This window comes from Microtus ochrogaster, chromosome 15 (assembly GCF_000317375.1).
Source record: "Microtus ochrogaster isolate Prairie Vole_2 chromosome 15, MicOch1.0, whole genome shotgun sequence".
Lineage (NCBI taxonomy): Eukaryota > Metazoa > Chordata > Mammalia > Rodentia > Cricetidae > Microtus > Microtus ochrogaster.
Window position 1 is genome coordinate 16,646,836 of NC_022017.1, and position 21,779 is coordinate 16,668,614.

At 41.0% G+C, this 21,779-nt stretch overlaps 1 protein-coding gene across 1 annotated transcript in view; it reads right to left on the reverse strand.

Annotated features, from left to right (window-relative positions):
• Positions 1-21,779, reverse strand: part of Tmem117 (transmembrane protein 117) — a 385,423-nt gene that overhangs the window by 295,155 nt on the left and 68,489 nt on the right. The window contains exon 3 of the mRNA XM_026782689.1: positions 5,132-5,264. Within this exon, the coding sequence (XP_026638490.1) occupies positions 5,132-5,264 (133 nt within the window). The remainder of the gene's footprint in view (positions 1-5,131; positions 5,265-21,779) is intronic.

Consider the following 21,779-nt stretch of genomic DNA (forward strand, 5'->3'; position numbering starts at 1 on the left):
GAGAGAGAGAGAGAGAGAGAGAGAGAGAGAGAGAGAGAGAGAGAGAGAAGAGATTAGGCAGAGTCAAGGAGATGCCTGGTAGCTGCCCAAAAAGCAAGATGTGAGGTAATAAGCCATGAGCCTCATGGTAAAATATAAAGTATAGAAATGGGTTGATTTATAGTAAGAGCTAGCCAGTAAGAAGCCTAAGACATTGGCCAAACAATTGTAACTGATAATAAGAGTGGTTATTTCATAAGCAGCTGCAGGGACTGGCCGAGCAGACCAGCTGGTGGAGAGAAACTGGTCCAGGGAAACAAGCAAGACAAAGAAAAGCCTTCCATCTACATTCAAGGCTAAAATCAAACAGGACAGGAACCTGGAGGCAGGAGCTGCTGCAGAGGCTGTGGAGGAGGGCTGCTTACTGACTTGCTCCACGTGGCTTGCTCAGCCTGCTTCCTTATAGAGCCCAGGACCACCAGCCCACAATGGGCTGGACTCCCCCACAGCAATCACTAATTAAGAAAACGCCCCCACAGGCTTGCCTACAGCCCTGTTTTATGAAGGCATTTTCTCAACTGAGGCTCCTGTAATAGTCAAGACTATACTTTAAGTCTTAATTACTATGCCTAAATGATCCAGGAAACAAAAATATCTCTGATCTGCACGCCTCTTGCTCAAGGACAGTTAATTCCTGAAATGCTGGAGGCTATGGTTTAAGGGAGAAAGCATGCCAAATGTTTTCACTCCCCTAAACAAGTTTGTCTGACCCATCTGCACCGGATATGCTTGATCACAGGTGGGCATGTGGGTGGGAGGCTCACAGGCAGGAAATGCATCAGGATATATACTTGCCTCTGATTGGATGTAGGCTGGAGTTATACCAGGATGTGTGCTTGCTCCTGATTGGACTTGATAGAAGATGTAATGAATTACAGGTTTTCCTTCTTAACCGTGACTCAGGGCCATTTCCCAGGAACCTGGGTATGAACCTTGCCAGAATCCTTCCACCTGGCCAGTAGTTAACTAAAGCTTGCTTCAAATTTGGCTTTCAACTGTGATAGTAGTCTTATTCCCAATTTATGGAATTAACATTCCCTCCTCTCTGATGACTCCAGCTTGTGTCAAGTTGACATAAAACTAGCCAGCACACAGCCTAAATCCTCAATTCTGGTCTCTGCCAAAAGCTAAAAGCTCAAATCCCCAAGTTGCTGTCTGGTATGCAAGACCTTCTGCATGTCCCCTCTTGCTTTACTCTGTTTTAGGATAAGCTTAGCTACGCATTTTAAAAATCCATCTGGCTGTGTTATATTTCCAACAGTCCTAGGATTTGTACAGCAGGAGAGGTTACTGGGCCCACCCACATTGTGAGGAAAGAAATTGCTTATAAAATGCTAAAGGCAAATGCTGCCTAGGAACCTTACCTACAGCCTGGATGGAGCATGCACAGCAAGGGGACTCATGATAGGCAGGATCTGGGTGTTGTGAGATGCAGGGAGGACAGAGAGAAAAGCATGGAGACCACTCTCCTAGGAATTGTGACAGCCTGAATCTCTGTCCTTTTGGTCCATGAAGCTCATTAGCCTTTTGTCTCTCTCACTGCCCCTCAGTCTGCTCCCCAAAGATGCCTAAAACATTAGGAATCACTGTATGCTTCAGGGATTCAACTGGGCAAAAAGAGGAGTCAGGCAATTGACCTCTTTTCAAGTAAGTCCTAACCAGGGTTTATTCTCTGTACTCAGGAATCATGGGGCCTCAGTTTATACTTAATTTCTATTTCGTTCTAAATCTGGAATTTTTAAAAGCAGACCATGATAGAAATACCCCCTTTTTATCTCTAGAACCCTAATAATGCTTAACACATAGTTGTAAACAGGGACTGCTCTTTCATGTCCCAGCCACTGAGACCCAAATAATCACATAGAAACTATATTAATTAAAACATTGGTTGGCCAATAGCGTAGGCTTCTTATTAACTAACTCTTACATCTTAAATTAACCCATTTCTATCAATCTGTGCATCACCACAAGGCTGTGGCCTACTGGTAAGGTTCCTAAGGTTCTAGTATGTCCTTCTCCTTCAGCAGCTACACGCATCTCTCTGACTCCATCAACTCTTTTTCTCTCTGTCTCTGTTCTGAATTCTTGCCTAGCTTTACTCTGCTAAGTCATTGGCCCAAAGAGCTTTATTCATCAACCAATAAAAGCAATACATATACAGAAGGATATCCCATAACACATAGTCTCGTCAAAGCATTCATTCTAGAGAGTCCCAAAACATATGAATACAAGTCTAGTGGCCACATTAGGTGTCCTGGGTTCAGAAAACACTTTGGGAATGGGTCTAGGCCAACATTACCAGAAGCATCCCTAAGCCAGGGCAGACTGGAACCCTCCATGCAAACCAGATTCAGTGTGAAGAAGCCTGCTAGCAGCAATCCTCCAGCATGAGCCAGTCTCCTGTGATGTCCACATGTCCCCAGTCCTTCTCATACTCCAGCTCTATCATTCCCTGCCCTAAATAGGACAAATCAATATCTCAGCTACTCATGCATCCTGGAGAATCCCAGAAGCACAACAATGCCCTTTTTCCTGACAATGCGTTTGTCCACCAAATCTACAAACTGGCTTTGAAACACTCGCTCAGTCACATGGCACACGTGCTAAAAGCTCATGCATCCTTTGGAAATGGCCCTTTGAGGTTTTAAGTTAGTAGAGTTAAACAATTTGTCCCTTGCTGTGTATTTTTTTCAAGTGACATTTTTAAAGGCATTCTCTCAGTGGAAGGCTCTTTTCCTAGCAAACGTGAGACAGATCACTGGAGAGTTCAAAGATTCCATAATCTCTAACAATGCATTCATTTAAACTATTCACTTAACAACTACACATACCTCCTATTCCTTTTAATTATCAAAGTCAGCTTGAAAGATTAAAGTGTGGAGAAGACTAACAGGGATGCAGTGAATTCGAGTCACTGAACCAGTCTTTAGGGGCTTGTGTGCTGGCCTTTCAGGTGATGCTTCCTTAAAATTTGCTACTTAATAGGTCAACCACTCTATTATTCTCTTGAGTGGGGAATCAACTTGAACATAACTTTGGGCAATCCTCAGTTTATTGATCCATAAAATGGAGACAATTATGACGGCCCAAGTTACAGCTTAAGTTTTAATTACTATGCCTAAGAGATTCATGAAACAAAAATGTCTCTGATCTGCAAGCCCCTTGCCCAAGGACAGACAGTTCCTCAAATGCTGGAGGCTGTTGTTTACGGGAGATGACAAGCCACGTGTTTTCACTCCCCTCAGCAAGTTTGTTTGACACATCTGCAGCGGATGTGTTCAATCACACTTGAGCAGGAGGTTCATAGGCAGGAAATATGTCAGGATGTACGCTTACCCCTGATTGGATGCAAGCTGGAGGTACATCAGGATGTACGCTTGCCCCTGATTGAACCTGATGGAATACTTAAGCTGCTGTAAACACTGATTCAGGCTCATCTTCTGGAAACGTGGAGAGGGACCTGGCCAAAGCTCATCCACCAGGCCAGTAATTAAAGCTTGCTTCAAATGTGGCTTTGAATTGTGGTAGTGGTCTTATTCTCGACTGGTGGGATTAACAGCAATTGCACAGGGTCAGTGTGAGGTGTGAGGTTTAGAACTGGGACAATTCATGCCTGCCGCTAAGTTCTCAGCAGCTGCACGCTCTCTTTAGAATTATTTTGATTTAGCTGCTGAGTGTTTTACTGTGTGCATGTTACTGCATTCAATTTGCTATTTTTAAATCTCGATATCATCATTTAAATCCTTAACACAGGCCTTATGAGTTCCATATAAAAACACAATCCGTCCTCCTGCCTCAGGCTCCCAGGTGCTTGGAATTATAGGCCTGTGCTATCACATCAGACTCCATCCAGTGCTTTTAAAGTACAAAGTCTTGCAGGGAGCCCTCTGACCACCTTAGGCAGCTCCAAGTTATCACTATACACTGTTATCCCAGAATCAAAGCTGAGGAGTATTCTGAGAAGCCCAAGTAAAAACCTGTAACTCCATTGTCAAAAATAAACCCATTGTCAGTGTCATTATTTGGATACAAAAAAAAATAATTATGACAACACAATAGTGTTCCAAGGCCTGAACATTTAATCTGAAGTCATTCAGGGATGTTGCTACTGTAAAGTACAATCCTTGTGAAACATCTGCTTTTCTACAGCTAGTCAGCCCCTTTACAGTGGGGAAAAAAAAAGAAGATGCTAAATGGGCTTCATCTCCGAGTCAATGGTAGCCAAAGTCTGTATATAGTATCCAAACCACCTCACATGATAGAAACAAGTGATCGTAGCTAGCCTGCAACCTAGAGAGAGAGAGGCCACAATCTAGTGAGGGGGCTAGACACCTTCCCTAGCAATTTTCTCAATGCCTAATGCCTATGCAGCTTTGTTGTTGCTACCCATCTACTCCTGAAGACTGTAAGATAAACCAACCTCCAGCGCTCTGCCTTTCAACTCAACCGAAAGCAAAGCTAGAGGATGCTGTGCTGAAAAGCTGACCGCTGTGCTTCGCTCTGCAACCACAGAACTGAAGAAAGTTGGAAGAAACTCTACAGTGAGGTCACAGCAAATCTCCCCGCTGCTGCGATCTGCTAAGGGTGGTGGTGTAGCAAATCTCCCCGCTGCTGCGATCTGCTAAGGGTGGTGGTGTTCCATCTGCATTGATTCAGGGAGTTTGCCTTAACCAGTTCCTCTCTGTAGAAACTGCCCAAAAGAGGTGCTGTTTGTTTGTTTGTTTTGATGCTATCACACCAGACATGGATCATGAGTTGCAAACCTGGAGCCCGTCACAGCCCCACTACACCCATTAGGCTTCCTGACTCCCTTTCTCTCCCACTATAATAAAATTGGTATCTGCCTTCAAACTATACCACAAAACTGTTTTAAAAGTAAGGAATAAGCCTCGGTGTTATAAAAATGTTTCATCTTACTAAAAGGAAGAAAGAAAGGTTCTAAATGTCTTAAGTAAGACAAACACAAATTATCTCTCTTTAGGGTACAGTGTCTTGCAGAGGGAAAGTTTGGAAGAACTGAAGACGCTGGGTGAGTTCTTCGGAGAATGTTACATATACCCCTCAGCACAGCACAAGGGGGACAATAACTCACCCCATGTTCCCATCCATCAGAAGAACCGTGTTATATATGTGAGAGAAGAGGAAGAGGAACAGGATGGTACTGAAGAACATTGTCATCCACGATCCATGGTCTTCACGAAACATTTTTAGCCGGAGCAACTGGCCTGAAACAGAAATATTATGAGTCGATGTCCATTGGCAACTGAAATTCATACAGCCTTGCTTTATTTTAACCACAGGAATACCTTTGGGAAAGCCCATTGTCGAATGCCTTTTTGTTTTTATATGAGGAAAGAATGGCAAATAAAATCCAAGACAACTAGTTTCCCCCTAGAAAGTGGTATTAATGTGAGAACCGCTACCCAAAAATTATACATTACACTGGCATGAGAACAAATTGGAATGCCACCCTTGCTGCATTTTATTTCATAAATGTGCTCTGGTTCACACTGAAACTACTTAAGGCAGATGGCAAAAGGATGATAAGTAAGTTCTACATGGTTTCCTTTGGCTTCTGGACACCCATTCTTCATACCATGGCCAGCTCCACTTGCAAGGGGACACAGTTTCTTCAGGGACATGTCAAGAAAAAACAAAGATGTTGTCATCAGACACAGAGGACTTAGCCTCCCTCCTACCTCTTAAAAGTTCATGTAGCTGTGTGTGTGAGAGAGAGGGTCATGTGTGTGTCACAGAGAGCAGTGTGCTTATGGGAAAATATAATTTCCATTCTGATCCACAGAATCCAATTTACAAAGACAAAAGATAAAAAAGAGAGACAAGATAGAGTGTTAAAATTTAGGGAAAAGAAATATATATTAGGATAAACACCGAGAAAAAAATTATTGATGTCAGAAGGGTTCCAGAAAATGTTTAAATTTATGAATACAAGTATTCTGGGAGATAAGTATGATTATTTTCTATATAAAAAACCCAAGAGAAGAAAAATTGTGAAAGTAAGCCTCTATAAACATGAACTTTGCCTGTAATTATTTCCATTCCTCAGAAAGATTATCTAGTCAGTGAGCAGGGGGATGGATGGATAGAAGAGCCACACAGGGGAGTAGAAGGCTGAGGATGGCTCACAGCTGGGACCACATAGTGCTCTTACAGAAGACCCTTGCTCAGTTCCAGTACACATGTCAGGCTCCTCACAACCACCTGAAACTCCAGCTCCAGAAGGATTCAATACCTTTTTCTGGCCTCTGTGGTCTCCTATGCTCATGTGCACACACACACATGCACGCACGCACGCGCTTGCATATGTGCATGCACACATGACCATATGCACATGATTAAACTAAAATATCTTTAAAATGAAGTAGACCTGAGATTTTACAATTAAATGTGTCAATACAACAAAAAAGCTCCCCTTTTTAACTACATAAAAGTCATGAAATAGTCAACTATTTCCACCTGAAATGATCTTGCCAGGGACAGCTTATGAACAGAGAAAGGGCTGTTAAGACTTACCTATTCGTGGCTAGAGAAATGGCTCAGCACTTAGGATTCCTTACTGCTCTCACAGAGAACCCAATTTTGCTTTCCAGCACCCATGTCGGGTGGTTCACAGCCACTAACTCCAGTCCTGGGGAGTCTGATGTCCCTCTTCCTGGCTTCCATGGGTACCCACATACACATAATGCATAAATAAAAATAAACATTAAAATGTCAAGATTTAAATACTAAACTTGCTCCTCATTTTTACTTTGGTTAAAAGAGCATATTAGGTGTCACTTGGGAACTGGGAAATGTTATGTGAATCCACAAGAGTCTAGGAGAGGTTCAAAGAGTTTATTTAGATGTAAGACAGAGATTTGGCCAATAGGCAGGTAGAATAGAGTCAGGCGGGAAATCCAAGCAAAGATAAAAGGAGAAAGAAGGCAGAGTCTGGGAGATGCCAGCAGCCACTAAGGAAGAAAGATGTGAGGTAACAAGCCACAAGCCTTGAGATAAAAAAAAAAATAGACTGATAGAAATGGATTAATTTAAGTTGTAAGAACTAGTCAATAACAAGGCTGAGCTAATAGGTCAAACCGTTTATAATTAATATGTTTCTGTGTGATTACTTAGGACTGGGCATTCGGGAAACAAAAGCATAGCCTCCAGTTGCAGGGAAACATCCTATCCAAAACTTTAGCTGAAGGGGAAAAGAAGATGGCTATACATGATTTCTTGACTTACAGAGAAGCAAAGGGTAAATATGAAGGTCAAGAGGGATCTGAGATCCATCAGCTGGTAAAGACCTTGCCTTGCAAATGCAGGGCTTGAATTACATCCCTGACCCCACACGAGTGCATGCTCACACACACACACACACACACACACACACACACACACACACACACAAGCTGGGTACCTGGTTCATGCTAGTGAGATGGAGATAGGCATTTCCTTATCTCTGGGATATTATAGGCATATCACTGGTCAGCCAGACTAAGCTAATCAGCAAGAACTGGTTCCCAGCAAGAGACCTGTCCCAAACAAACAAGGGGACAGGTCCTGAGAAACATTTGATGTTACCAGATCCAAGAGTTGACTCTGACCTCCATGCGCACATGTGAACATACAAACACACACATGCTCACAAAAATTTCAAAAGGAAAACGTAACTGTATAGCTAGTAAAATAATGCACAAAGCTCTTCCAAAATTAATGATACTAGCACCACCACTACAAGATTTTAGAACTTGTGGGTTAACTAAATAATTGTAGAAAGTCAGGGGCATTGAAACCTCTCTATGAGATACTGATGGGACTTTTACAGTAAAATAATATTAAGCAGAGAATGTTTGGGGCTAAAAATATGTGACATAGCCAGGTGGTGGTGGTGCACACCTTTAATCCCAGAACTTGGGAGTCAGAGACAGATGGGTCTTTGTGAGTTTGAGGCCAGCCTGGTGTACAGAGTGAGTTCCAGGACAGTCAGGGCAGTCACACAGAGAAACCCCGTCTCAAAAAAAGAACATAAACATCTTAAAGGAAATGATAAAAATAATAGTTCATTCACTAAAGACATAAATCTAATACATTCCTTTTATATGCCAGACAAAGTCTTAGCTGTCAGAGATGCAGCAGTGAGCAAGCAAGCAAATATTGAGTGTCAAACAGCACTCGGCAATGAGTGAAGATGTGGCCTTAATTGCATTCATGGACTGTCTCTGAGGGTTCTCTGTGCTGCATGTCTTTTCAGCTGCAAAGCCCTGTGCATTTAATGCAGTAATCCATGAGGAACCGTGAGGACTTGCAATCAGAATTCCATTAAGACTCTAAACATGAATTTCTTCTTTAATGTCTATTTATGTCAAAAATTCACTAATAAATTGATTTTTACACTGGTGATTTAAGAGTGTTCTGCAAATAAAACATTGTGAATTGACCATGCGCTCCCTGAAATAATGCAAAGTTAGTAAAAATAGAAATGTGACAGATCCATCACACTGTCATCAACAAGCTGACTGGCTGGCAGTAATTCCAGGCCTTAGAAACATCAGGGTGAAATGGCAGGTTAACATGGTGAGAACCTCACTGGGAAGAGCACAACACACGTTCAGCCCTGGGGTGACACAGCAGATGAGAGCAATGAGTCAAGTCACATAAAATCTCCCCTAAAGCAACTTCAAGATTAACTCAACAAATAGCCACCAAATGCCAGAAACATGTATACATGGGCTGCCATCAACCCCAAAAATGACTTTCCCATACAATCTGATCAAACCCAGAACTTCGAAAGTACAGAAGGATGTCTGATGAAAACACGGTCTCTGCCCTACAGGGTGACCATGCACATTGCTTACCCAGAACACCAGTGACATAATAATTACTCTCTTGGTATAAAGATTAATGGTAGTCACCTCATTTTTTTCTAGTGCATTTTCCCTCGGGCAATAAATTGACATCGGATTGGGTTTCAGGACCTTCCACAAGTACCAAAACCCATGAACGCTCGTCTGTAAAGTAGCATGGCATTGGCATGTACCCCACATAGATCCTCTCAAGTCTATAAAGTAGCATGGCATTGGCATGTACCCCACATAGATCCTCTCAAGTCTATAAAGTAGCATGGCATTGGCATGTACCCCACATAGATCCTCTCAAGTCTGTAAAGTAGCATGGCATTGGCATGTACCCCACATAGAATCTCTCTTGCATCTTAGTCATGTCTAGATTCCCTATAATCCCTAAGCTGTGGAAACAGCTGCTGCATTGCTGAGGGGGAGGATGATCAGGGGAGAATCATGCATGTGTTCAGTACAGATGCAATGTTTTTCAAATATTTTATATCCATTGTTAACTGATCCACAGATATGAAACTCACAAACACAGGGCTAGTGTGTGTTACCACTGCTACAGACCACAGAATCTACAGCCTTCTAATACCTTCTACTCAGTGAATCTCAGGGGATACCTCTGTGACAAGAGGATTCATGGAACAATAGAGGCAAAGACATCACTAAGAGAGATCTATTTCTGATGTAATCAAAAAATAGTTTTAGTTTGATCCTATATATCTTTATAAATCTATATGCACACTTATTTTTATAATCTTGTTCTATATGGACTATCACCTTTATTATGACAAAGCAATTGAAAAATAAAGCTTAGTTATTCAAGTGGCATCCAGATCATTATGTGTGGAGGTGAAGATGGTACTGAGGACTTACAAGAGTTAAAGTCAGCTGGAGGTGCCTATCAAGCATGTCTGCAACCCACAGGCCATGTGCAGCCAAAGGGAGCTCTGGGTGGGGCCCAGTATAAAATTTAAGTATCCTTAAAGCATTTTGAAATGTTTTACAATTGTTTTCAGAACTTGCATGGTTCTCAAGCTCGGATTTTTTTTCAGGGTCAGTGGCTTTTTAATTAAGCAAATGTTAACATTGTTTTCTGTAATAACATAAAACTGCATACTGATGGCAAAGTCCAAGCCATGCACAGAATGTGTTTATATTTGCCTTCTTAAAAACATTTGATTTATGTAAAGGCTTGGAACTTTTATGCAAACACATGTACCATAATAACAGTGATTATTTCCCACAAATACTGCATCTGAGGAAATCCCAAATGCTTTCTTCTTTATTAAATTTTTTATTTATTTTACATACCAACCATAGTTTCCCCTTTCTCCTCTCTTGCCGTTCCCTCCTCTCACCTCCCATCTCTTCCACCCCCCCCCATCCACTCCTCCTCCATTCAGAAAGAGGCAGGACTTGCATGGGTGTCAGCAAAGCATGTCATATCATGTTTTGGCAGGACCAGGCACCTCTCCCTGCATCAAAGCTGGGTGAGGTATCCCAGTATGGGGAATAAGTTCCCAAAAGCCAACTCATGATCCAGGGACAGGTCCTGACCCCACTGCTAAGGCCCACAAACAGACCAAGCTACACAACCATCATCCACATGCAGAGGGCCTAGGTGGATTCTATGTAGGCTCCCTAGCTGTCAGTCTAGAGTCCATGAGTTCCCACTAGCTAAGGTCAGCTGTCTGTGTGGGTATCCCCATCATAATCTTGACCCCTCCTTGCTCATACAATCCCTCCTCCCTCTTGGATCAACTGGACTTCCAGAGCTCAGCCCAGTGCTAGGCTGTGGATCTCTGCATCTGCTTCCATGAGTTACTGGATGAAGGCTCTCTGTTGAAAATTAGGGTTGTCACCAATCTGATTACAGGAGAAGGCCAGTTCAGGCACCTACCCTCTCCATTACTGCTAGGTGTCTTAACTGGGGTCATCCTTGTAGATTCCTGGGAGTTTCCCTGGCAACAGGTTTCTACCTAACCCCAAAATGACCCACTCTATCAAGGTATCTCTTTCATTACTCTCCCCCTCCACCCTGCTCCCAACTCAACCAACCATATCCCTCATGTTCCCCTCCCCTATTTCCTTGCCTCCACCCCCCATCCCCAGTTCACCCAGGAGATTTCATCTATTTCCACTTCCCAGGAAAATCCATGCATGCCTCTTAGGGTTCTCTTTGTTCCCTAGATTCTCTGGAGTTGTGGACTGTAATATGGTTATCTTGCTTTATATCTAATATCCACTTATGAGTACATACTATATTTGTCATTCTGGGTCTGGGTTACTTCACTCAGGATGGATTTTTCTAGTTCCATCCATCTGCTTGCAGATTTCATGATGTCATTGCTTTTACTGTTAAGTAATACTACATTGTGTCAATGTACCATATTTTCTTTTATTGAGGAGCATCTAGGTTGCTTCCTGGTTCTGTCTATTATGGATAGTGCTGCTATGAACACAGTTGAACATGATTGAACATCCTTTGGGTGTATGCCCAACGTTGGTATTGCTGGGTCTTGAGGTAGACTGATTCCCAATTTTCTAAGAAACTGCCATACTGATTTCAAAAGTAGCTGTACAAGTTTGGACTCCCAGCAACAGTAGAGGACTATCCCCTTTCTCCATAGCCTCTCCACCATAGGCTGTTGTTAGAGGTTTTTTATCTTAGTCATTCTGACAGGTGTAAGATGGTATCTCAGAGTTGATTTGGTTTGCATTTTCCTGATATCTAAGGATACTGAATAATTCTTTAGGTGTTTCTTAGCCATTTGATATTCTTATGTTGATAATGCTCTGTTTAGTTCTGTACCCCATTTTTAATTGCATTATTTGATGTTTTGATGTCTAGTTTCTTGAGTTTTTTTTTTTTGTTTTGTTTTGTTTTTGTTTTTCGAGACAGGGTTTCTCTGTGGCTTTGGAGCCTGTCCTGGAACTAGCTCTGTAGACCAGGCTGGTCTCGAACTCACAGAGATCCACCTGCCTCTGCCTCCCGACTGCTGGGATTAAAGGCGTGCGCCACCATCGCCCGGCTTCTTGAGTTCTTTATATATCTTGGTTATCAGCCATCTGAGCAATGTGAGGTTGGTGAAGTTCTTTTCGCATTCTATAGGCTGCTGCTCTGTCTTATTGACAGTGTCCTTTGCCTTCCAGATGCTTTTTAGATTCAGGAGTACCCGTTTATTTATCATTGCTCTTAGTGTCTGTGTACTGGTGCTATGTTCAGGAGTTGTCTCCTATGCTGACGTGTTCAAGGCAACTTCCAGTTTTCTCTTTATCAGGTTCAGTGTAACTGGACTTATGTTAAGGTCTTTGATTTACGTGAACCTGAGTTTTTGTGTGTTGTTTTTTTTTTCTTTTCAAGACAGGGTTTCTCTCTGTATCTTTGTAGCCTCTCCTGGAACTCACTCTGTAGACCAGGCTGGCCTCAAACTCACAGAGATCTGCCTGTCTCTGCACCCTGAGTGCTGGTATTAAAGGCGTGCACCACCACTGCCTGGCTGGACTTGAGTTTTATGTAGCATGAGAGATACAAATCTATTTGCATTCTTCTACATGAGAAAATTCAATTATGCCAGCACCATTTGTTAAAGAAGCCTTCTCTTTTCCCATCGTGGAATTTTGGTTTTTTTTTTTTTCAAAAATTAGGTGTTCCTAACTATGTAGATTTATACCACAGTCTTTGTTTCTATTCCATTAGTCCACTTGTCTATTCTTATGCCAATACCATACTGTTTTTATTACTATAACTCTATAGAAAAGCTTGAAGTCAGGGAGGGCAATACCTCCAGAAGTTCCTTTATTATATAGGAATGTTTTAGCTCTCATAGATATTTTGCTTTTCCATGTGAAGTTGAATATTGTCCTTTTGAGGTCTGTGAAGAATTATGTTGGAATTTTGATGGGGATTGCATTGAACCTGTAGATTGATTTTTGGCAAGATTGGCATTTTCACTATGTTGATCCTACCTATCCAAGAGCATGGGAGATCTTTCCATATTCTGATATCTTCTTCAATTTCTTTCTTCAGAGACTTAAACTTCTTGTCATACAGATCTTTCACGTGTTTGGTTAGAGTACCCCAAGATATTTTATTTGTGGCTTTTATAAAAGCTGTTGTTTCTCTGATTTCTTTCTCAGCCCGTTATCATTTATTAATTCGAAGGCTACTTATTTTTTGAGTAAACCTTGTATCCAGCCACATTACTGAAGATGTTTATCAGCTGTAGGCATTTCTCAGTATAATTTTTGGGATTACTTAGGTATACTATCATATCATCTGCAAATAATGAGCGTTCAACTTCTTCCTTTCCAATTGGTTTCCTCTTGATCTCTTTTGCTACCTTATTCTTCTAGTTGGAACTTCAAGTGCTGCATTGAATAGAAATGGAGAGAGTAGACAGCCTGTCTTGTTTCTTATTTTAATGAAATTGCTTCAAATTTCTCTCCATTTAATTTAATGTAGACTGTTGGTTTACCCTATATTACTTTTATTGTGTTTAGTCATGTTCCTTATGTCCATGATATCTCCAGAACCTTTATTATGAAGGGGTGCTAGATTTTGTCTAAGGTTTTTTCAGTATCTAATGAGATGATAATATGTTTTTTTTTACTTTCAGTTTATTTATATGGTGGATTATATTAACAGATTTTTGTATGCTGAACCATTCCTGCATCTCTGGGATGAAGCCAACTTGATCATGGTATATGATTTTTTTATGTGTTTTTGGATTCCGTTTGCCAGTATTTTACTGAGTACAAACAATATGGATGAACTGTACCACCTTACACAAGGTGCTGGTGCCAAGGAGGTAGCCAGAGACAACACTGCCAACCAGGCTGCAAAGGCGTGAGGGTAGAATAGGCAACTGCAAATGGACGGGATTAGCTCAGGACATTCTGCACACCTGAGATGTCTAACAAGCTTTAGCAACAGAAAAAAAACAGTGTGAAAATTCCCAGTATTGTATCAACATTTCCCTAAGTTCTTGAGCCTGTGCTTTGAACAAAAGTTCTTGCCATGTTCAGGGCTTGCTTTAAGTAAGTGAGAAATGAACTTCTCTGTAGGCATTGCATATTTCAGAAGTTATTATTAACATACTAGTATTATCTGACCAGACAGAAGGCAGCTGATAAGTCGTACAAGAATGAAGCTTAAATAGTCCAAATGAAAACTTTATTTCCTTCACCTTTCTTTATATTCATGGTTGAAGGAATACATAGTAAATTATTTCTGCTGAATGGAAGACTGATGGGAAAATTACAGCCTACACTGTTCTCACTGAGACTACACAACTATAGAAGACGCAGACCCAAACAATCCATTGACTGCTCTGTGTATACCTCATCACCTATACAATGCAGTGAAGCGGAGACCATGGTTCTCTTTTCTGTCATTGTGTTTTTGTGCATACTGCTATGATTTGAACATAGTTAGATACCCCTAAAAAGCTCATAGAAACCTTGTTTCTGTGTCGATAGCACTGAGCGATGCTGTGGCCTTTAAAAGATGATTAAGTTGTTAGGGAAGATTAATACCAGGAGACTGGGTTAATTCTCTCAAGACTGGATTAGTAACCGTGAGATAGGTTGTTATAAAATGAACACACTCTGCATGATTTGTCTCTTTTGTACATGTCCGATTGCTCTCAGCATTTCAAAGCAGCATGAGCTACTCAAAAGCTAAGATGGCTTACAATGCTCCAGGATTTCTCAGTGTCTGAAATCATGAAGTAAGATAATCTCTATTCTTTATAAATTATCTTGTCTTAGGTGTTCTTTTAACAGCGACAGAAAATGCACTAAGAACCACAGTGCCTGGAACATACTACTCTTAAATAAGCACTGGCCCGATTGATAGGGGACACGGCACAAACAATACCTTATTGCACGGGACTCTGTATTTCTAGATCTCCCTTTTCCCTAGCTGCTCCCTGAGCCCCATGAGGCTTCCTTCAGCCCTTCACCTCTCTCCCCACCTCACATCTTCTCATATACCAACTCCGTCCCCAGCATTGCTGATTCACTCCAATTCCCTGACCAGACTTTTTCCCAACACCCTTATTTCCTGTACATTCTACATGTGCTTTACATTTCCTCTGAAAAACCCCAACTCTAGTTCAGAACTACAGTTTGTGCTCACTGATTGCTGTGAGGAGAGGAAGGCTAACAGGACTAAGTTGACAACCACACAGTGCACAGACCATGATCTCCAATTCTAGCTGCCATTGCCTGGAACAGCCATATAGTGAGGGCTGTCGTTGTCCTCCTCAGCAACTATGTCAGTGTTCACCTCAAAGCTCTTAGGAGGTCTCTTTACTCTCAGGATATGATCGTTAGCCCAGACTCATGACAGACAATGGTCATTAAACATGGTTCCTCTCAGCTTCGTGCCCACTCACACTCATCCACTCTCTACTTTCACCGGCACTCCTCTTCCTTCTCTTGTTTCTCAGAGGATGCCAAACTGTTCTCAGAAAAGGCCCCACCTGATGCCCTTTAGGAAGCACTATCCAGTCTCTTAGGAACTTGCTACAGCTATCCTTGCTCTCTTCTGTACACTCAATCTCTCCCTTTCTCCTCAGCCTTTTTCCTCTGCCTCAAAAATCTCGTTAACCCTAAAAACAATGCTTGCTTGTTTTCAAGCCCTTAAACTACATTCCTTCCCCTTGTCTTTTTATCCAGACTTCATGAAAAAAAAAAAAGATCACCATGCCCACTCCCTGAAATCTAATATTTCATGCAAACACAATACTGTAATTATTCTGGCAAAGGTTCATGGCACTCACCACTGCCAACTCCAGGAACTCCCTGGGCTTTAGTTTACTGGGGATCTTGACTGCATAAGACCATGGTCTTTAGATGTTGCACTTTCTCGGCTTCCCTATCAGCAAGCACATTTTGTCCTTCTCTTATGTTTGTGACTATGCTTGGTGACTATTTTATTTAAGAATCTCCTCTTCTACTTGTCCCATACTCCCATGGTCTGTCACCAGGCTTGTCTTCATAACAGTCCACGATTATATACAGTCTCCTAAGTCCAACATCCATGTGCCAGCCGAGACCTCTCTGCCTCAGCTTCTGCCCATACTTTTCCTGGATGGACTACTGGAAAAAAATCAAACTCAGACCATGAAAACAAATCCCAAATTCCCAGTCCTCATCCCAACAAACAAGCTGCCCATATTTCCAGCCTGGCTTATGTTATTTTTAAATCCACTTGTGTCTTTATTCTTGAATCATTTCAAAACTATCAGCAATAGAATTCATTTTCCTTGCTCTAAAGTCCTACTGTTTTATTCTTTCCCATATATAGTTTTTCCTTGGTTCTTGCTGAAACTATCCCAACAACTTTCCAGCTGCCCTTTCTTACTTTAGCCTTTCCCATCTGAGATCCACCTTCAGCACAGTCAGTAAACCTACCTGAAACATAAACATAGTCACATGACTCTCAAGTAAAACCCGTCGGTGACATTTCTGCCCCTGCAGTATAAAAGTCTAAGCTTTTCCACAGGGTCTACAAGTCATCACTTGATTGACCAGCAAGATTCTTGATCACTGCTCCCCATCTTCCACTCTGCTTCCCTTTGCATCAAGCAGGTTTTGGGGGGTTTTTTATGTTTGTGTTGAACTCTCTGCCTGGGTATTCTTCATTTTCCACAGGCCACCAACTCCATCCTTCATGTAAGCCTTAAAATTCAGATCCCTTGTCTGGGTCATCTTCCTTGGTTAGTATTTTATATACTGGAGCAATACACCAAAGGTGCTTCTAGAAGAGGCTTGCTGGGGAGATAGCAAGCTTCTGTCAGTGGAGACAAGACTGAATAATCATTTTCATATATATATGAAGAATTTCATATATATGTAAATAGCATAAGTCTTGCATAAGGACTGCAAGATGATTCAGGTCTGGTTTAATTTTGGAGACCAGATAATTTGCTTGATCAATGAGCGATTACCTCAACACCTGTCAACTTTGGAGACTGCTACCTTTGAAAATAACTGCCCTTGTCTGTTAAAGACTTATCCCTCCTCACACTTTCTCTGCCATTGCATCTCTCTAGAACATTAAATGAACCTGAAGTAGCACAGTGATAATATATTTTAAATATGTAGTTAATATTTAACATTTTATATTAAAAACTTGACTAAATATGAGCCTTATGTCTTCTCACTAGAAAAAGAATATAAAAGATAGAATTAAATTGGATCACCACAGTTGAGCATTGATTGAAACCCACTTCTAATCAGACTAAAATGAGTATATGAAATATTTATTACAAATTTGTGTGAATTTATAGTTTCTAACAGAAATAATTTTTCCTTAAAAGTTAACTAATTGAAAATGACACCACAAAAATAATTAAAAGAAGAGAAGTGAAGCCCAACTGGAGAACATCTTCTTAAGCACAAGACCCTGGCTCAACGGTCACTTCCAAAAGTATTAAACTTACAGCAACAAAGACGATTATCTAACAAACACACCAGAGTATCGTTAGGGAAAGGGGTTCTCTAGTTAGACAAATACGAATAATGAGAACAAGATCATAAGATCTGTGCTCCCACAGAGTGCTATTCCCTTAGTATTCAGATCAAAGCCTGATGTTTCTTACACATAAAGAGAATTCAAGAGCATCAATAATAGATGGTTAGCACCCTCATGAGAAGTAGGAGCTTATTCACAAGATACTTTCGTTCAATCATTTGGCAGAAAATCAAACACGGAAAATATAAATATTATTCCACATAGGCCAAAAATATTTTTACAGTGTATAATTCAAATGAGATCCTGAAAGAGAGGGGAAAATATGGCAGAACAATTAGAAACCCACAAAGAATTATGGTGCCTCAGATGTGGTACCTGGTGCGGATTTGAAGTAAGCATTAAGAGAAAGGTGCACAGTAAAATATGAATGTCCTAAATCAACACATGTTAACACAAATTATTCTCAGTAAAGAACAGTGATAAGTCTTACATTTTATTAAAAGTCCAAGTATTGCATTTTACCTTTATAAGTTGACCACTTCCATTAAACCTTTGCATTAATCATTCAGCCTAAATAACTCAAATTGTTTATTGTTGTCCAACAGGAAATACCATGCAGATGTTTTCCTTCATTAAAAATGCAGCTGTGGCTATACAGTGTGGGAATGGGAACTCCACAGTGCCTCCCAACAGGCAGTCTACTTAATTGCTCATATACAACATTATACTCTAGAAACTTGATCAAATCAATTTTATCTCTGTTTTATAGACATATTCTATACACAATCATAGGAAATAGCACTTTCAGACTCTAATGCCAATTTCTCCTTGTTTAAACTGGTAAGACAAAGCAAAGCACCTCACATTCGAAACAATTATCTTAAAAACATGATTATCTCAACAGTTAACAAAACTATTTTTGTGCATTCTGGTACTTCAAGTGAAAGTAAGTAAAATAGTTTCTGAAATGTCACAGGTGCTAAAATTGGCAATGGAAATAAAAATTATAGGCTGCAATTCTCCGAAATTACTATCATTGCTATCATTGAATTCTTACCCTATGTTTTACTAATAGCAATTTTGAAAAACAATGATTCATTTTTTAAAAATAGGTTTTTGTTTAGTATCAGACACTAATCTAACTAAAAGGTAGGCTTCAGGCATATCCAATCAATTCGCAGTGCAACCAACTCAAAGGAAGGTTTCAGGCATGTCCAATTGATTCACACTGTAACCTAATGTTGTCCTCTACGAAGTCCACATTTGAGAACTGCACTGTCCAGTTTCCAAATATGAATCATCATTCTATACTAGGATGTTATCCTGTAAGTCTGGGGTGCGTCAGACTTGTGAGCAACATGATTTGTACAATTTGCAGTAATCCTGACCATCCACCAAGTCCCTGGTCATCAACAGGATGGAAAGAAAAGGGATATGTCCTCTCTGAACACAATTCATTGGCAGAAAAAGTCAGGTTAGAGGCCAGGATTCAGCCAGACACCTCACACCCCGATATTCCTGCTGCCATTACCTCTGTGCTCAGGGCTGTCGGACTCCGACTTTCATCTTGAGCCCGGTTCCGCCCACAGCTGTCCTCTAACTGTTGAAGACAGAGGTTCTACTATCTGAAAACTCACGGTTCTCTATGTACAGTCTATGTACAGAGTTGCCAGGCAGAGTCATCACAGCTCTGAACTGTAGGAATTTAAGTGCAGCAGCACCAACTGTATAGAACTGGGGTTTATAGCTGTCGTGCTCTTTAGTCTGCAGTAATATCGCAGCACAACGGAGCTCAACTCCCGTGCTTAATAGGTGAGAAAGCAGAGAGGCAAATGTCCTCCCACATTGACCACACAGCAATGTCTAGGACTCTTAATGTCTTTTACAGTGGTTTAAAAAAAATGAAAGGAAGAAATCAGCTGTCCAACTAAGAGTAAAGACGTTTCAATCTCGGCAATTTTCTAAGCCCAAGTCAAAGTACAATGTAAAACTGGGATGCAGCATCACATAGCAATGAAAATTAAGAGAGATGTTTCCACTTTGAGTGAAATTAAAAGCGACCAGTCCTCAAAAAAACAAGTCAATCAGATCTGTCTCACCACTTATGAGGTCAGTACAAAATGAGTAAGATACCATAGGAATCTTTATGATTCCATTAAAACTATTTTGATGAAAAAATGGTCTTTTTTCTCCTTAATCTGGACTCCAAAGATGAAAAAATTATTTTAAACACCGTAAGTTTTATGTCAGTATGGTATCATGTGGCACTTTCTTTAACTCACTCATTTATTGCTGATTCATAACTACCCCTGGGTTTTGCTCTAGAATACACTAAATTGTTTGGAAGTCGTCTTTTTTGAACATGCGCAATGTACATGGTGCTGCATCCTATAACAACACTTTTGTATATTGCCTTTCTTTAAGATCTGTCCGCCATATTCAGAGAGTCCGGGTTTATCCCCTGCTTTTTCAGTCACAATCCAGCTGGCCTTGGTGAGCTCCCAATAGATCAGCTCCACTGTCTCCGTGGGTGGGTGCACCCCAGGGGGGAGGACTTTGGACTTTCCACAGGGCAGGGAACCCTGACTGCTCTTCAGACTTGAGAGGGAGGGGGAGAGGAGTGGGGGGAAGGTGGGAGGAGTGGGAGGCTGGGAGGAGGCAGAAATTTTTTTTTCTCAATAAAAAAAAGGAAAAAAAATAAAAAAAAGATCTGTAAGCCCACAAGATCAGAGAAGCTGAGATCAAAGACAGTAGATAGAACAGAAGGAGTGTCCACCAAAATCTCCAGGGAATACACTTTGGAAAGCTGAATAAAAGCTCTCAGAAAAGGTGAATGGCAGCTGTAAAATCTCTAGTCTAACAGAAAAGTAAAATGAGAACGAAAATGAAAAAGAACAAAACATACAACACCCATACCTGACAGACTGACATAGCCCAGGGGGCGGCCCACTCTGTGTCAGTGGAGAGGACGGGAGCACAGTATTCTCAGTAACAGATGTTTTAAAGAGAAAAAAGAGGCAGAGAAGAAAGGATACAAAAATTGCAAATGGCAGCAAGAGGCAGAAAAGAAACCTCTCTGTAGGCACGGGCCTGGAGCAACAGCAAGATGCTCTTAGAAGACCCTGCTTAGATGGTGCTTGGTGACCTCAGACTCTCCAGAAATTGAATGGTCAGAAATTGACCCTACCTGGAACTCTTCCTTATGCTCTGGAGATTGTGGTAAGCACAAAGACATTAGAGATTTCTTTATGAGGCCATGGCTCTAGGATCTTCATGGTACATCTGCCCCTAAGCAAGCTCAAGAACAGAATAGTCAGAACAGTATAAGCTTAGCAGAAGCTGACAGGCTTCAACCGGCCAGGAGAATTGACAGCAGATCACAGTCCTCCTTCCACACTGAGCTCAGAGTTTCCTGAAAGTGTAGCTTGCAAGATAGGGGTCATACATGGTGTGCCCCTAGAGGGAAAGAACTCAGTAGCAAAGTTAGATTGGCTAAAATAACCTTTTCCCTAAATAATAGCAGGTAAAGATGATGTAAGGATATAAGAAAATAGAGTTAGGTATCAGGCTATGGTGATGTCATTTAACTAGGAACAAACGTATTTTCTTAAACAAATGTATAGATTTTTATAGAACTCATAAGTGCAAATTTTGCATTTATATCAGACATTAAATAGGAGCTGCAGCAGCTTTTATATCTGAGGAAGTTCTCAGGCTCACGCTGACTTGTAAGCAGCTCTTTGACCACCAAGAATTAATAATACATTGTTCAAAACATAGCAACTCACCTGCACGGACTTGGATATTTTCTATCTGTCTAACGCCTTGAAACCACAAATGCTGCCATATATTTAAGCACAGTTGTCTTAAGAGAAATAATCTGTAGAGTCTTTAAAGTTGGGCTATGAGTCTGATGGGGATCTTGCTATCTGTTTTGTCAGTACTTGCTAACTGTAACTGAATCTGTGACTCTGGGCATGCAATAGGAAGTCAAACACATGTTAGGGACAAAATGATATGATCGGTATCTCTTGAAAAATCATGAGTTTGTCTTTGTTTTATGAGATCTGTATAAATAAAGAAGCAACCTGATTGCTAGTCAGTCATGGCTGCAAAATTCTCTCAGAAAAGAAGAGGAGGAAGAAGCGGAGGAGCAGAAGCATGCAGACTCTACAGCTATGCCCAGCTCTCTCCACACTTCCTCTTAGGTTTAGTGACAATGTGATTTCAGCAAGCCAGTTATGTCCTGCTCTGTTCTTAGCCCCTCTCCCTCTCTTTTTTCATCTCTTCTTTAGTCTGTTCTTTTTCTTTTCTCTATTATTCTGGTTTTTGTTTTGTTTTTGAAAAGTTTTCCCATGGAACCCAGGTGAGCTAGGACAGTGTGGTCTCTGTAACTCAGCACT